The following is a 16,084-nucleotide window of genomic DNA, read 5'->3' as shown; positions in this document are numbered from 1 at the left end:
AACAGTCTTGTATAAGATTAGAAAATATCATTCACTATACATTACACAAGCATTGTAACAATCACAATAGATTTGTCAAAACAACACCGGAAAGGGTGCATTTACAAAAAAACAGAAACAACAACAACAAAAAGTTCAACTACAGTTTCCTGTAATCATACCGAAAGCCACCTCAAATAGCAGTTTGTGTGTATGAACATAGCTGTGATTACTCAGCATCGGGAGGAGAGTAAGAGGTGTTATTTGAGACCAGTGCTTGGGCGTGTCAACAGCACCTACACAAACTGCTTGGCAACGTTTCAGTCAGAGTGAAAACTCTCCTCCAGGGATAATGCGTTTTTTCCTGTCATGATACAATGAAAGGAACTGAATGAAACTGAAGTGATAGCGCTGGGATAAACAGACGGGGATGATCTAAAATTAGGATGTATGCGTGGCTTTAGCTTTCAACTACTCGTCGCATTGTCAATCCTGTTAATAGTTTTACTGCGATTATAATTAAAAAAGGAACCTCTTCTTAATTTCATATATGGAAAAACAACCACAGAAGTATAAACAAGGCCCTTTAATATAGTAACTTTTACAGCAGGTAACATGATGAATGTGATGTGGGGGAATATATGTTGAACACAGATGCATAAAAAATTTTCATGATTTTACATTTAACACTGACTTTTTAAGGAAGAATGCCTTTTCGGTTTAAACCTACATGCAAAGGCCCCCTCTGTATGTAATACAAAAAACAATAAATATGATTATCAGGGGTCAAGACTACCTTGGCAAATTGTATTTGGGGTATACAGTAACAGATATTTAACATTTTGAGTGCCTTTAAAAACACTTGTAAATGTACATAGAATAGTTACATGGAGATCGGTATAGTAGTATAAATGACACCAGAGACCTACAGTATAGCTCAAGAGGCTGAGAAGATTAATGCTCTGCTGTTAACCCTGATGCATCAGTCGTGTCACATCAGGAAGAACATCAGGAAGAATTTTTAATAAGGTTATATGTAATTACATTGCATGTCCGCATACTGATGTTTTCAAAGCACGTTACGTTTTTGTTTTTTTTAAAAAGTCGTTGTTGCACATTAACTTTTCCACAAATGTTAACCCTCATTAATCCAGATAAAATGGCTAAAACTACATTCTTATGTACAGAAACAGCCGGGAGGCAATCGATGCCAGCGGAGGAACAGATATGCACATGCAAGCACCAAAATCTGTCCGCTGGTAATTGCTGGGGACTGGTTGGTTACAATAATACAAGTCCAGAAAAGGAAAAACTTTCTAGACAAACAGTAGCAGCTTGAACAAAAAACGGAATGCTAAGATATGGTCTATAAGAGAGAGATGATTATCAAATCAAGAAACAGTAAAGTAATGTTTAAGCTGTTGATCTGGGTGCATGCTGATGCCAACTGACTGAGCCCTCTTCAAACGACTGAACAGATAAATTCATCTTCAAACTTAGATATTCTTGACACAAATAACTTCAGCTTTACGATTGTGTAACCGATGAGAGCTCTGCAGAGAGACAGGAAGAGATAAGAGAGTAGAGCCGAGCAGGGCTTCAGAATGGCACACGGTCGACTGAAGAGTGAAACTAGTTCATGCTTCATGAAGACACACACGACGGTGTAAATGTAGCCGTTTGGGGGTTGACTGCAAAGCCACGCTCCCCTCTTAAATTTGATGACTCCACTAGGAATGGTATTTTTGCAGTCATTAATTATTACTTGAAAATGGTGGTGACATCTGTAGCATTAAAATGATTTATATTCACAAATGTGCTTTGGTCCCTCATAAGCACCAGATTTTTCCAATGCAACTGCATCCACTTGTAGCAGGACAATTATTGGAAACAAATATTTTTTCTCAACTGTATCTATTAGGGGAGGAAACCAGATGGCTATAAGTAAACAGATGAATAATTTAGTCTATGACTGCCCTATTATGCACCATCAACAACGTTACAGTGCTATAATACCTCCATCCAGGCTTAGCAGAACAAATAAGACCAGCAGCACAGCGAGGGTGTATACCGAGGTAGAGCCGGGAGTCAGTTTAACATTGATATCATAATAGGAGGCAGATATTGTCTGGGATTTTTGAAACCGTTTGATTGGCTGTTCCAGCTGAGTGAAATGAAGATGCCCATACTATGGACTATGGTCATCCACAATATTAACCTGACTGACTGACCATTTAATTGAATTAACAAATTCTGTGTAAAAGGCACCCGCACTCAAATATTATCACTTAATCAAGATTAAAAAAGTAAAACAAAAATACTGCAATATTTGGTTTAGTCAATAATGCCTAGCTACATAATGCACATGGTCTGTACTCCTGCATGTCTGTCCTCACATGAAGCATGAACCAGCCCTGTGGATCCATTTCCATCTATTTGAGCTAGGGCTGAACAATTTTGAAAAAATATCTAATTTCGCTTAATTTTGATTGATATTGCAATTTCAATTGATTATGGTGTGATTTTTGCAGGGATCTAGCAAACAAATATGTTTTCATAAGTCTGTGGAATATGATGTGAACGCCAGGACATCTCTGCAGCACCACAATATTTAATTTAAAAATGGTATTTCGACATACATTTCGCCTCTAACAAATACTGAGCCTCTTGCAATTTAAAAATTGCTGTAGGACATATTGCAATTTCAATAAAATTTTGATTAATAATTGCGCAGGCCTTATTTGAGCAGCTCAGTATGTTGGCAAAAGCATTGCTAATTAGTAACTGAAGATAATCTACCAGCAAATCCAATCTCTCTAATGTGTGAAACTATAAAAAACTCAGATCAGTCATAACGTAACAAAATTATATTGACTAACATCCAGGTGGGAGCTATGTCTGAACAGCAGCAGCAGTGACTCAGTTGATGGTTGAGGGAGTGTTCAAGGCACTTATATTTTTAAAGTGAGGAATCAGCTCTTGTCCACTTCAGCCATCAATTTCCCAATTTATTGCCAGGAAGTTAGCAAGCCCGCAACTCCCTGTGCCAAGAACAACCTGTACGCTACTGCTGCTGCTTGATGAATGTCTGGAAAAAATAGTTGCAGAATGTACAGTGGATGTTTTAGTTTTACATCTAAGATGCAAAATATAAACAAAGCTCCAAGGCTAGGGTTATATGAAGCCTCATTCCTCAACAGCATGGAACAGAGATGACCTTATCCATCATGTTTTCAAACTACTATAACACTTTATTCCATGTTTTTAACCCGGAGTATGTTTCGTGGTGAGAATACCAACAGTTACTCCTTTAATCATGCCCTACACACAGTCCACCACCGAGCTGTCATCCTCCTCAGCTCCCCACTCCCCAAACCTCATCTGAGGTGACGGAGCTGCTGGGTGGAGGTTGTTAATGTCGTCCATGGCGTCTGGGTCCGTGTCCTCACTGGCAGTAATCCCCATGTGACCGCCTTCCTCCCGGTGCGTACGGATGTGTTTCCGCAGCGCTGCGGGCTCTTTGAAGCTGCGGTTGCAGAAGGGGCAGCAGCACGGCCTCTCTCCGGTGTGGATGAGCTGGTGGTGTTTGAGGTGCTGCAGGCGGCTAAGGCGTTTCCCACAGATGGCACACACGTAGGGTTTCTCTCCAGTGTGCGTGCGCCTGTGCTTGCGCAAACCGTCCAAGTGGCGAAAGCAGTTTCCACACTCGGAGCAAGAGTATGGCTTCTCCCCGGTGTGTATGCGCAGGTGGGTTTTGAGCGCGCCTGACTCGCGGAAGCGACGGCCACAGACTCCACACGGGTAGGGCTTCTCCCCGGTGTGGATGCGGATGTGCTTCTTCAGGCTGGAGATCAGACGGAAGGTCTTTCCGCACTCCAAGCAGTGATGAGGCCGATCTGCAGCGGGGTCCACTACTGTGTCAGAGGCCGAAGGTCCTGCCGAGTCCTCTGCCCTGCCCGGTGAAACACTGTCTACTCTCCCGGCTCCAGCAGTCCTAGCCAACTGTTTCTGTCCATCAAGCCCGCCCTGCTGCAAGGCATCGCCGCATTCTCGCACAGGTCTTTGGTGACGCAAGGGGTGAGTAAAGGAACGCTGGGAAACTCCCTCTCCTCCAACTTGAACATAGCCAAGGTCGCCATCCCCGACTCTGTTGTCATTACGCAATCCAGGCTCCTTCCTGCCGGGCTGACCAGAGCCTGATCCCTGCTCCTCTTTAATCTCAAACCTGGATGCTCCACCTGGTCCCTGAGACTGCCTCTCATCTAAAGACAAATCAAAACATGCAGATGGTTACCGTAGAAGCATTACTATAACAAAACACAAATATGTATCCATATGTCCATTTAAAAGTGAGTTATTGATTAATTTGCTCCAACACACAGCCACAGAGTCACAATCAAAGGAAACCCAGAATGTAAAGTATAACACAGTAGGGATGTCACAACCGATACTTCGGTACCAAGTCGAGGCCAAAATTCTAAAAAAGTGACGGTACTCTTTTTCTACATTACCGAAGGTACTGTACGATGCCTGTGATGGTCATTGGTAGTGATGTGACAGTGAGGAAAATTTTAATTTTTTTTTTTTTTAATAAACTTGTGTCATCACCGGTGTCACCGATTACGCCGGACATTTTACAAGAAAGATTACTGTCAATATGTGCAGAGCTCTGACTCCGATCTTCTGTCGGGTGGCAGTGTATCTGGCCTCTCTGGTAGCGCTTTTGCTGCGGGACTCCGCTGCTGGTGTCTACCTGGCGTCGCTGCTCTGTGCACACTGGCTGTGACGGCTCCATCTGCCTCGCGGTGATTACCTCATTAACGTTATGGTTCCCTTTGGCTTTGGGATTAAATGTGGAATATTGCCAAATAGGTGCGTTTGCTTTTCACTTCGACAACAAATCCTCTGCCTTCTGCTCCTACTAGTCCAAGCTGATGGACCAGATGCTTTCACGGTCAGTATGTAGCATCCGTCGTCTAACTATCAATTGATAGCATGCCGCTGATACGCCATAATGAACAAAATGGATCAATTAATTTTATTTATTACTTAAAGGCTACATTTCCTCGAGGTTTTGTTCGCGAGTGAGGGGACAATGGAACGTGAGATTGGCCGGAGAATTGGAGAGCAGGGGCGGTATTACATTCGCTTTACCGCACTGTTGTGACGAAAAGAGAGCTGAGCCGGAAGGCAAAGCTCTCGATCTACCGGTCAATCTTTGTTCCTACTCTCACCTTTGGTCATGAGGGCTGGGTGATGACCGAAAGAACTAGATCGCGAGTACAAGCGGCTGAAATGGGTTTTCTCAGGAGGGTGGCTGCGTCTCCCTTAGAGATAGGGTGAGATGCTCAGTCATCTGTGAGGGACTCGGAGTAGAGCCGCTGTTCCTTTGCGTTGAAAGGAGCCAGCAGAGGTGGTTCGGGCATCTCGTGAGGATGCCCCCCTGGGCGCCTCTCTAGGGAGGTGTTCCAGGCACGACCAGCTGGGAGGAGGCCACGGGGAAGACCGAGGACTAGGTAGAGAGATTATCTCCACACTGGCCTGGGAACGCCTCGGGATCAGTCAGAGCTGGTTAATGTGGCCCGGGAAAGGGAAGTTTGGGGTCCCCTGCTGGAGCTGTTGCCCCCACGACCCGACCCCGGATAAGCGGTTGAAGATGGATGGATGGACTTAAAGGCTACATGCCTCTGTTTTTTGTAATGTTCAAATGTTTTTAATAAAAGAGTACGTGTTGAATCACATGGGATTTACTGTTGTTGTCGTTTTGTTTTTACCGTGGTATCGAATTTGGTAACGAGAAGCGTGGAAATTCTCTGGTATTGGTGTCGACTACTAGATTTCTGGTACCGTGACTAGGGAAGTCACGAGAACCGAATTTACCAACTCGGTACCGAAATTAAAAAAATGTGACAGTACTCATTTTCGTCATTTGGTACCGGAGGAGGTACCGGAGATGCGATTCTTCTGAATCTAATGGGGGCAGTATACGCTTACAAGTGTTCTCATCTGCCGTGAAATGAAGGAAGAAGAGGAATGCCGTAACAGCACCGTTTTGTTTTTACCGTGGTATCGAATTTGGTATCAAGACTCGTGTAAATTCCCTGGCATTGGTATCGACTACTAGATTTCTGGTTCCGTGACATACCTATAACACACACAGTCCACATTGTATATCTACCTGGTCTGCTGGAATCGGAGCACATGTGAGACGTGTTGGAAGCGAAGGAGTCCAGAGCGTGGTTGGTCACAGAACCATCTGGTTGGATTGACAGCTGGCACATCTTGTAGTCATCTCTGGGCTCGAACCCGTGAAGCGAATCATCCACAGAGCCACCCAGACCACCCAAGTCCACGCCGGCTCCGTTCACATTCCTGGCGTTCTGGTGGTCCCGGTCCAAACCTGAAGACATTGAAGCCATGGAAGACAGAGATGGAGCAAAGACAGACTGACTGATAGACTGAGGGCCTGTGTAGGAGATCTGGAGCTGGTCTATGAGCTTCTGAGCACTGCACAGACACTCCTGTAAGGTCTTCAGCTCCCTCTCTGACACCTCCAGGCGCACTTTGAGTCTCTCATTCTCCTGCTCCTTGTGCAGCAGCTCCTGTTGGGTCTCATTGAGGACCAGCACCACTTCTCCCAGCAGGGTGTCCACAGCTGCAGACATGGCAGTCTGGATGGTTGGAGCGAGGCGTGACTTCAGAGATGTGACTGTCATGTTGCCCTGCAGAGCTCCATAAGCAGCCTTGTCTGGTTTCCTCTCATAGCAGGACTCCACTGTCCTCTCTGGGATGTTGATGATGCTCTGTTTGCGGTTTCCACTGTTTGAAGGAGATGGATCCATGCTGCCAGCATAGCCTGTCCTCCTGGAAGTCATGATGTTAGAGTAGCTGTGATGTGATGCGACTCTCTCTCTGCAGGCCTAACTGCAGCCAGCTACCATTAGCCTGATAGCTTGTTTATAACTAACAGCAGCAGTCAGTCAAACTCTCTCTGCAGCATGCACCAGCACTCTGGAGGAGACACGTGCTGCGTGGGTTTAAAGGAGATATTAAAGGCTGTGTGTTCTTGCTCAGAGAGTTTGATATCTTCAGCAGCGACTCACCTCATCTCATCTGCAGCCTGCAGGATACTGTGCGCTGAGGCCTGTCTCACAGAGATGATGTCAAGTACTGTAGCACAGAGATGACGTCAACAAAGAAGCTCTGTGTGTGCACGTGTTCAGTGAACCCTGGGTGTTGACTTGAAGGGAGTTTTATTAGCTTCAGCAGAGCATTACTTATAGAAACCATAGTTTTCCTTTTTTTTTTTTTAAATCACCTTTTGTATACCTAGCCATTTTTTTGTTTCTACTAAATCTTGCATGTTAACAAGTTTTTTTTTTTTTTTTTGCATTGTCTCATAAATAATAGAATTTGCTTTGTAAACCCCACATTCACATACACTTTTCAAATGACCAAGTCTAATCTCCTTTAAATATTATTCAATCTCATCTTTCATGTGTGCACATGTTAAATAGTTGTTTGTATGGTGACACCGACCCGGGTGATTTATACATGTAAGAAGTTACAAACAGTCCCTTTAAATGATTCTTCTGATATTCAGTCCGATCAGTTTCCCCCAGATGACTGAGGAGGTAGGCTTAAGCGATGGTTAGTTATAGGGTCTGATCATTTTCAAGAAATAGATAGAGATCTTTCGCATATTTTGATTTCTGGCACTTAACTTAGAGTTGAGTTTCATTATAATAGCACCTTTTTTATTTTTTTTTTTACTTTGTTTTATTTATGTCATGCTTTTTTTTAATTAATTAATTATTTATTATTTTTTTCTTTTTATGTCATGTTTTATGTCTATTGTTTTTTTAATAATATTTTTATTTAAGAAAAATAATATTATTCACAGATATTCAACACAGGCCACTCCCTAGACAAAATAAGGTATATTAACATATCTACACAGGGAATGATGGTTCAGAAATAAATAAGATTTAAAAAATATATATATATTTATGTCTATTGTGGTATCTGCTCAGTTTTGAGGATGAAAACTTTGTTATTGTAATGATTTTTGCCTTACTGTTTGTAAATTCATTAATCTTTTGAATAATAAAACAATTAAACTACTTTTTTTCTCGCAAAGTTACGACTTTATTCTCGTAATATTAAGACTTTTTTTCTCGTAAAGTTATGACTTTGTTCTCGTGATAAAATCTCAGATTTTTTTCCCTTAATGTGGCCCTAATACTCTGTCATACAAAAGGGCCCTCCATGAGAGAGAAAAAATGCTTTTTTTAATGTCACAACACTTCTTCAATCAGAATGAAATAAAAGTTGTTTCCAAAAAAAAAGAAAAGGTCTCACTATTGATTGTTTAGTTGGTGAGATGGATGAGGAAGTGGTGATTGGTGAGCCAGCAGCAATGCCCTGTATAGATTGGCTAATGGCCAAATGGGCATGGAGCAGGTGGTTTACATGTTTATGAGCTTCAGTGCCCACCTGGGGGGTATTAATCTAGTCTTGATCAGTCTGTGCACAGGTAATGTTCAGATGTTGTGAGATGGTTTGCGAGAGGCTTTGGGCTGCAACTGCCTCATTCCAAAAGGATATTCATTTCAAAAATGTACAGTTTTGTAAGATGGAAATTAAAACTTTCCTTTATTCTGTGTTCATCTTCATTTACATGAACCCAGTAACATATATACTGATGTTTACATCTTTGCAGAAATCCCACAAGTGTTACCTTTATTATGATACCACCAAGATTATTCAAATAGACCTTGTAGTTGCAGACTCTATCAATGTGGTAAAGCATCTGTACAGAGCATGTATTATTATGTTCTGTGATGTTCTGTTTTAGCAGTTACCATATTTATTTTACTACTTTTTTTTATTACTTTATTTATCTGCTTTTATTGTCTTGTGAAGCAATTTGTAACATCTGTTTTGAGAAGTGCTAAATAAATAAATGTATTATAATTATTATCTATTATTAATTTTAGATACATCATTTCTGAGCAGGGGCCTGAGTCAGACGCTACAGGGTTCAAGAGGTTGATATATAATTCGGCAATAAAAACAGGAATGAATGAAACATTTTAGAAATGACTTAATAAAAATAAAAAATTACTCGGTGTTACGATAATTAATATTTCAATAAAATACATTCAAATAAATTAATAAAATCAGAAGTCGTGATAGTCACTTGTGTCTTTTATTCAAGCTTGACTCCATGTATTAATTTGTTCTTTTTTCTTAGTTGAGTTAGTGTGCATGTTTAATATGCATCCGATTTATCAGCCTGCAAGTTATTTCTCAGGGTGAAATGTGGTCCAAACTTTAGGGCAGTGCTGCAGCCATTTGGGGAGTTTTTCTCTTTTCAATCTAAAATTATACTTCCAGGGTTCAAAATGTAAAGTCCCCCGCAGGTCATCGACCTCTCGGAGGGTTAAACAAACTCTGATTTACTCCACAAGGTCCTGTGATTACAGGATGCTGTGAAACTGGCCAAACGTAGGCTATCATGAACTTTCTGATGCTTTGCAGATGAACCGCCCAATGTCACAGTGTAATCCAAAATGACAACTAATTACCGTCACCACACCCAGTTGTGTAACTGAAAAGACACAGAGCTAGTCTGGCTGTTTGCTTGATACACCCATATTCATATATGCACAGTGCTGCCTCTCATAATTTCAGGCTCTAGGAGGCACTGTAGACTGCTTTAATAGTGACTGATAGTGAGTCAAGCCCTACATTAAACATCTCCCATCGGAATGACTCCATACAAACATGAAAATACGGAGCACTTTAACATGTTTGATTTAAGTTATTGTTGTTTGTTCAGAGAGATGATGTGAATCATTAGGCAATGCAGTCCACTGAATACTGGCTGCATTATTCATAATTGAAAAAGTGTGTTGCAGAGTCTCATTCCTGCATCTGTTCATCAGCAGCTGGAATCTTTTACAGATGAAATAACATTTTGTTTTTTAAAAAGTGAACTAAGTAAAGAAAAATCTAGTTAATTCTAGTTTTATGGATCACACTTGCCTCATTCAGGGAGTCTGTGGGACAAAGCTGGCACTTTGTGTTGTTGTTTTCCTGTAAAAATGTCAATTAATGATTTACTGGCCCATTAAATTGTGAAATTTGCATTATTGAGCCAATGAATTGCCATGATCATATCTTACTGTGCATGTTAACTATAAATAAATGCTATTTATTCTGCCAATCTAACTATGACAGCACCATGTATTCATTTGGGGTGATTCCATTTAATATATACAAAATAATATTAGCCATAAACGCACCCGTTTCTGATGAGGAAAGCAGACCCATCCCAGCCACACAGGGGTTGGGGGAAAAGTGACGTGGTCCGTGGCAAAGAGGGACAGTGCATTGTGGGATTATGTAACAAACCGTCTAACAGTTACCATCTGCTTGACTTAGTGTCTCTTCCAGAGTCAAAACAGAAATATGTCTTACTCAGCGACTCGCTCGTATTGCCTGTCACACCATCTATGTTCCTATGAACTCTACAGACTCGCTTTACCATAAACATCATGAAATAAAGCATTGCATGTTTTTCAGTATTAAACTCGGATATAATACACAAACAAAACCCGTATTGCACAATACATAAACAAACCCACATTCCTACATGCAAATATATGCATCTCCTTCACACGTACACACCCACACTCGTCCCTGTACTGTATGTACTCAGAACCAAAACACATTCACCTACCCACAGACATCATCTCATACAAGACAGGAAGAAAATATACAATAATGATGTAAGAAATAAAAGTAATCAGTCGTCTATTTTGGGGAATTATTCGTGATGTTATACCTGTCAACATGTCGCAGAATTACATGAAGGAGAGGAACAATAATTTGGATACTGTAGCAGGAATACGACACATACGGTTGATAAAGGTGTTGTTTCTCAGTCAGAGCTGACTGAACTTCTGGTATGGGACAGTACGAGCTGGCTACTTTTTCTGCAGTCTAATCTCAAAGTCAGAGCGGAGATGTCAGTGTACAGTTTGATTTAAGGTCACAGCTGTAGCATAAAGTTGCTTTCCCACATGTCACGTCATCAGAACATCTTGTTCAGTTCTTCTCTTTCCTAGAAGCGTTGAGTGGAGTATTTCTCGTTGTGACGTTGTGACTTTTCTTAAGAAAAGCACCAGCATGGCAATCATTACAAATCATTCCCAGAACAGGTCTAGTCAGGTTTATTTCCGGCCTTTTGGTCAACAGCTGCACAACCCTTGCTGGAGCGTTCGGAGTCATACACTTTATTTAGGTGAGAGGTTATGTGATTGAGAAGATAGGATATGCTGTCTGGAGCCACTGGCATATGTCAGGGATGATACATTTCCAATGAATCAAAACCCTGACGCAGAGATTTCCCAATCCCATTCAATTTCCCTCAGCCCTAAAAGGAAAACAAGAGCTCATTAACAAGTGAGACACGCTCTGAAAAACCTGCACATCACCGAGGAATGTGACCGGAATGGTGGTTCAAGTCACCAGAACATTAGGTAGCAGTGATGTAACTAATAGCAGACTATAGTAATACCACTAACAGTCACTCCCATTACTAAACCATTTAGCGAGGAGGGAGGGGGAGCTGGTGCAGAAGAGGTCGGGAATAAGGGGGGATTGTGGGAGGGTGGAAAGAAGGAGGTGATTGTTGGGGAGAAGGAAAACGTATAAAGGAGGAGAGAGCAAGAGAGGGAGCAAGTGGAGGGAAGACGAGGAGAGAGGAGCTCACTCACATTTTGATAAAGATTACAAACTTTTGCAAACAACAGGTAAGTTCTTATCTCTTAATATTGGACATATTTTCACTCTTAACACAGTCGAGGAGAGTTCAGCCATGGCAAAAAAGAGCACAGAGTAAATTAGTATTCAACGGTGGCTCCTGCTCTGTTTTCAATGCTTGACTTATTTGAGGAGATTTTTGAATGGGCTTCATTGTTATCTCTCTATGCACGTCCACCACGGAGCATATTTCATGTATGTTTGGGTGGATTCTTGTGGAAATCTCAACAGGCAGCTTTCCTGTAACTGGATCCAGCAGAGAGGGCTGCGCTGAGTCTTGGGTGTGTGTAGGCATTTGGACCTGTTGTGCAATACCGCCTGGAATGCCAGATTAGTGTGAAGTACCTCCAAAGTTTAACAAATGAGGATTATTTCTAGCAACTCTGTATACAAAGGCCTTAAATCACTGACAAACATGCCACAGAATGATACATTTCAACTAATGAAGTGTCCACAGTTTTGTCATTTGCTTACTCAAGAGTAAAAGCAGGGTGCTCTGGTTTTGAGAAAACAGTTTGTTAGGGAGGTTTTCTTTATTTTCCATACAGACACTATCACATTTAAGCCATTTGTTTCATTCCCTGTGCAGTCATATAATCTCTAAAAGTAACAGCATCAGCGGAGAAGTAACTGTATGTCCTCATTCAGGCTCTTTCATGCACGAAAAAACAGAAACTCTCTGAATGTACATTTTGCTGGAAACCCAAGGGGCTGATACTTTTCATTCCTATACAAAAAAAGCAGGTTTTTTCCAACTAACTGATGGAATTTACTTTTCTATGATTTCCCAGAGAGCACGATGGCTGCCAGCAGGGACCTCGCTTTTCCCCTGGTGATCGTTTGCTTGCTTCTCATCAGAGGTTACTCTCCCCTGCCTACGACATCACAAGCTGCAGGGAGGAATCCCACGGGACCTCTGACCCCACCTGGGTTTGCGATCGAGGCCTTTTTGCTTTCCTCAGACGATTACACTCAATATGGTGACCCAGTCACCCTTACTCCACACAACAGAGTGTCTCCACATGGGAGGACTCCTGATCGGTGCGTCTACGACCCCTGTCTCGAGACTCAGACCACCTGTGCTGAACTAGCAGCCTCAACCGGCTGCTTGTGTCCAGGGTTCACTTTACACAACGTGGTTCCAGAGGCTCCCCTCCTGAAGTCAGTGTCCTGGAACGGGTCAGAGGTCGTTCTTCAGTGGTGTGCACCTCATTCATACGTCACAGCTTATGCTGTGACAGTAGGGGGGGAAGATAGGCAGACGTTTGGGAAGAACCGGAGGAGTGGCGGAGTGGGAGACGTGGAGCACATCGCAGAGGTTTGCGTGGTTGCAGTGAATGATGCTGGAAACAGCAAGGGGTCCTGTTTGATGTACCAGCCCGGGGACAGCAGCCTGCCTCTGAAAGCAGGACTCATCGGGGGAGCTCTGGGCTTCCTGTTGCTCCTCTTGCTGGCCGTACTGCTCTGGAGGCACAGGAGGCAAAGGAAACAGGAGGCCAGCATCTCTATGCACAACACAGCTGAGACACAGTGAGCAGAAAACAGAGCAAGACTCCGTCCCACGAGACTCCAAGCGCCATCGCAGTTAATTAACTGTGAGTACATTATAATGTCTGAGGTTTTATGCACAGAGAGGATACTTGAAAATGCGGAAAGAAACAAGGTTCGTCATCTCACATGAATATCTGACTGGTAATGTTTGTCATTTTTGAGAACCCCTTGGTGGGCTGTAAAAGGAAGTCCCCACATCCATGATTTGAAAACCAGCTGCGGAAAAATATTGCACTTATTATTATGTTTTCTGGAAATGAATCCCAGGAGACAAAGACACATTTTGCAAGAAAGATAATGTGAATTTTTTGCATTTCAAAAATGAGCTGTTTGGTGCCGGCGCTCAGGATGTGGTCCCTGTTTACAGCTGCTCATTTAGATCATTATAGTTAATGGGATAAAACATGCAAAACCACCAGTACGGTAATTTAAGTATTTATTCTTTCCTTGATTTCAGGGAATTTGAGATGTTGGTTCATTCCTCAAAAAACTGTTGTCTAACAGCAGCCGTCATAGTCCTGTGAAAACCATGTATCTCCAAAATATCAGCTTTCATGAGCTCGGCTTGTTTTCAGCTTTGCGTCAGTGCATTTGTCTAGTAATCAAATGAGTTTATTTAGCTTAATAAGTAAAAGCATATTTTAAACTCAACATTGGAACATGCAATGAAAATAACAATAGATTTATACCAGAGTCAACAGCTGATTGTTGACTGAGGTTTAAATGAGTTTGAATATTTTTATATTATTTGTGGTCATGCTAGAATAATTTAATCAGGAAGCACACGTCAGAACATACTGTGTAGAAAGAATGGTGATGTTATATTTTCTTTGAAACTCTTTGTGAGAGATTTATGTATTTAATTACAGAGTGATTTATGGTTTTAAGGGCTGAGAGTGAATGTGCTGTATTTATGAACATCATTTGGTTTGTTGCCGTAGATCTTGTACATGTTAAGAGTTTCCTTAAACTGATACAAGTTTAGAGAAACAAACTGAAACTATTGTGTATGAACAGTATGTTAAGGGTTATTTAAAAGCCTTGGGATGGGTGTGTTTTTTCCATTTGTCCCATCTTCGGAAGTTGTGTCAGCGTATACTGGATGAGAGCTCAGTGCTGGTTTTTCCAGCTGTCATACAATGGCCTTTTCAGCGGATATGGATTTTGCGAGGCTTGTCTCATTCCAGCTGAGACTTCCAGTCATCCAGCAGTGAACTGGAGAGAAGCTTTAGGCTTCTTTTTTTTTTGCCATGATGAAAAAGAGAAGAAAGTCCAATATTTAAATCCCCCCCCAGTTTATCTCATGTTCAAGCCTCCATCTGCATGTCTCGCAGCCATGTTATAATTCCTTTTTGCTCCTGCTGCTGCTGCCACTGAGTTGTTCCACCGCTCCTGGCGTCTTTCTCATTCCAGCTGCACTGCACAACTTACATCGCACAGAGCTGCATGGAAGTCATCTAACATCTGTAATTTGGAGACATAACAGATTGTTCGTTTCGGTCGCTGAAATGGCCTCAAGATGTTGCTTTCATGACACATATTCAGCCCGGGTGCAGTCGCTCTCGAACTGGGAGGGAAATCTTGACATGAATGGGCCAGTATGAGACGAAATGTAAAAACATGGACATACAATTTCAGCCTGTTTTTGACGACATGTAATGTACTTAAACCCCATGCAAGTTTGACAGGAACTACAATCAGAGCAGAGCTGTTCTGCTGATGGTACCAGAACAACATGTACTTATGTACCTTATTTCAAAAGGAATGTGGTTTGCCTTTTTTTAAATAAACTATTTTTTTTAGAAATGTGGAATGCTTTTGAATGTTCATGAAAGAATCATAATTTACTTATTACGCAGAGTTCAAAAGTTCTCGATGTGCAAACTGGTATCCATTCATACTTTGTCTCTGCAGCTGCCCTTGGAGTGTAAACGCTTCTGAGCTCTTTGGTTATAAGAATGCAGAGCCCAGAATAGTAAAACCTCAATATAAGACATAAAATCTGCATTATAAGTGAAAAGAAAATTAGATTTGGTTTGTAAACTGCATCGCTTTCTCTTCCTCATAATCTACCTGTATGGAAGCAAAAAACTGCCGTAATAATTGGAATTTTATAGACCAGATTGTAAAACTGATCTACTACTAAACAATTACATTTAAATCACACTAAATGTATAACATTGACATATTTATCCATCTTTATTTATGTGGTTTGAATCGTCCTCTTTGAAATTTCAAGAGGATGATTTTCAAGTTCAAAATAGAGAAAATTCAAGTGTGTGGGTTTCCAGTCTCTCATCTGCACTTGAAACATGACCTGATGTTGGATTCTTTATCCTGGCTAGCTTGAATCTATCCATCCATTATCTGTAACCACTTATCCTGTTCAGGATCATTTGGCGATGGCGGGGTACGCCCTGGGCAGGTCGCCAGACTATCACAGGGCTGACACAGAGACCGACAACCATTCACGCTCACATTCACACCTACGGGACATTTAGAGTCAACAATGATCCTGCATGTCTTTGGACTGTGGGAGGAAACCGGAGTACCCAGAGAAAACCCATGCTGAGACGGGGGAGAACATGCAAACTACCCAAGCCGGATTTGAACCAACGATCCTCTCGCTGTGAGGCGGCAAATGTTTAATCTTGAATTTTTATCTCTGAATTTCACCAATCAAATTTAAATCAAGATTTAGGGCTCACACTGAAGTTACTCT

General features: G+C 41.8%; 2 protein-coding genes across 2 annotated transcripts; one reads left to right on the top strand and one right to left on the bottom strand.

Moving 5' to 3' along the window:
• Window positions 1–550: 550 nt before the first annotated feature.
• On the bottom strand, window positions 551–7,173 carry si:ch1073-224n8.1 (zinc finger protein 16-like). Its single transcript, XM_037748947.1, has 2 exons — window positions 6,158–7,173; window positions 551–4,241 (listed from the first exon to the last, which is right to left on the bottom strand). The coding sequence occupies exons 1-2, from the start codon at window positions 6,852–6,854 to the stop codon at window positions 3,301–3,303; spliced, it is 1,638 nt and encodes a 545-aa protein (XP_037604875.1). The 5' UTR covers window positions 6,855–7,173; the 3' UTR covers window positions 551–3,300.
• A 4,470-nt stretch (window positions 7,174–11,643) lies between these two features.
• On the top strand, window positions 11,644–15,172 carry LOC119476264 (leucine-rich repeat neuronal protein 4). Its single transcript, XM_037749636.1, has 2 exons — window positions 11,644–11,801; window positions 12,603–15,172. The coding sequence occupies exon 2, from the start codon at window positions 12,611–12,613 to the stop codon at window positions 13,343–13,345; it is 735 nt and encodes a 244-aa protein (XP_037605564.1). The 5' UTR covers window positions 11,644–11,801; window positions 12,603–12,610; the 3' UTR covers window positions 13,346–15,172.
• Window positions 15,173–16,084: the final 912 nt, after the last annotated feature.

The sequence above is a fragment of the Sebastes umbrosus genome, chromosome 17 (assembly GCF_015220745.1).
Source record: "Sebastes umbrosus isolate fSebUmb1 chromosome 17, fSebUmb1.pri, whole genome shotgun sequence".
NCBI lineage: Eukaryota > Metazoa > Chordata > Actinopteri > Perciformes > Sebastidae > Sebastes > Sebastes umbrosus.
The sequence above is the reverse complement of the archived record's forward strand: the minus strand, read 5'-3'. Positions and strand labels throughout refer to the sequence as shown.

Bases quoted from the DNA above. Each gene is read 5' to 3' on its own strand.
- si:ch1073-224n8.1 (XM_037748947.1), bottom strand. From the start codon at position 6,854: ATGACTTCCAGGAGGACAGGCTATGCTGGCAGCATGGATCCATCTCCT. The intron at 4,242-6,157 runs GTAGATATACAA...ATTTGTCTTTAG, and splicing joins CTCCGATTCCAGCAGACCAG to ATGAGAGGCAGTCTCAGGGA.
- LOC119476264 (XM_037749636.1), top strand. From the start codon at position 12,611: ATGGCTGCCAGCAGGGACCTCGCTTTTCCCCTGGTGATCGTTTGCTTG.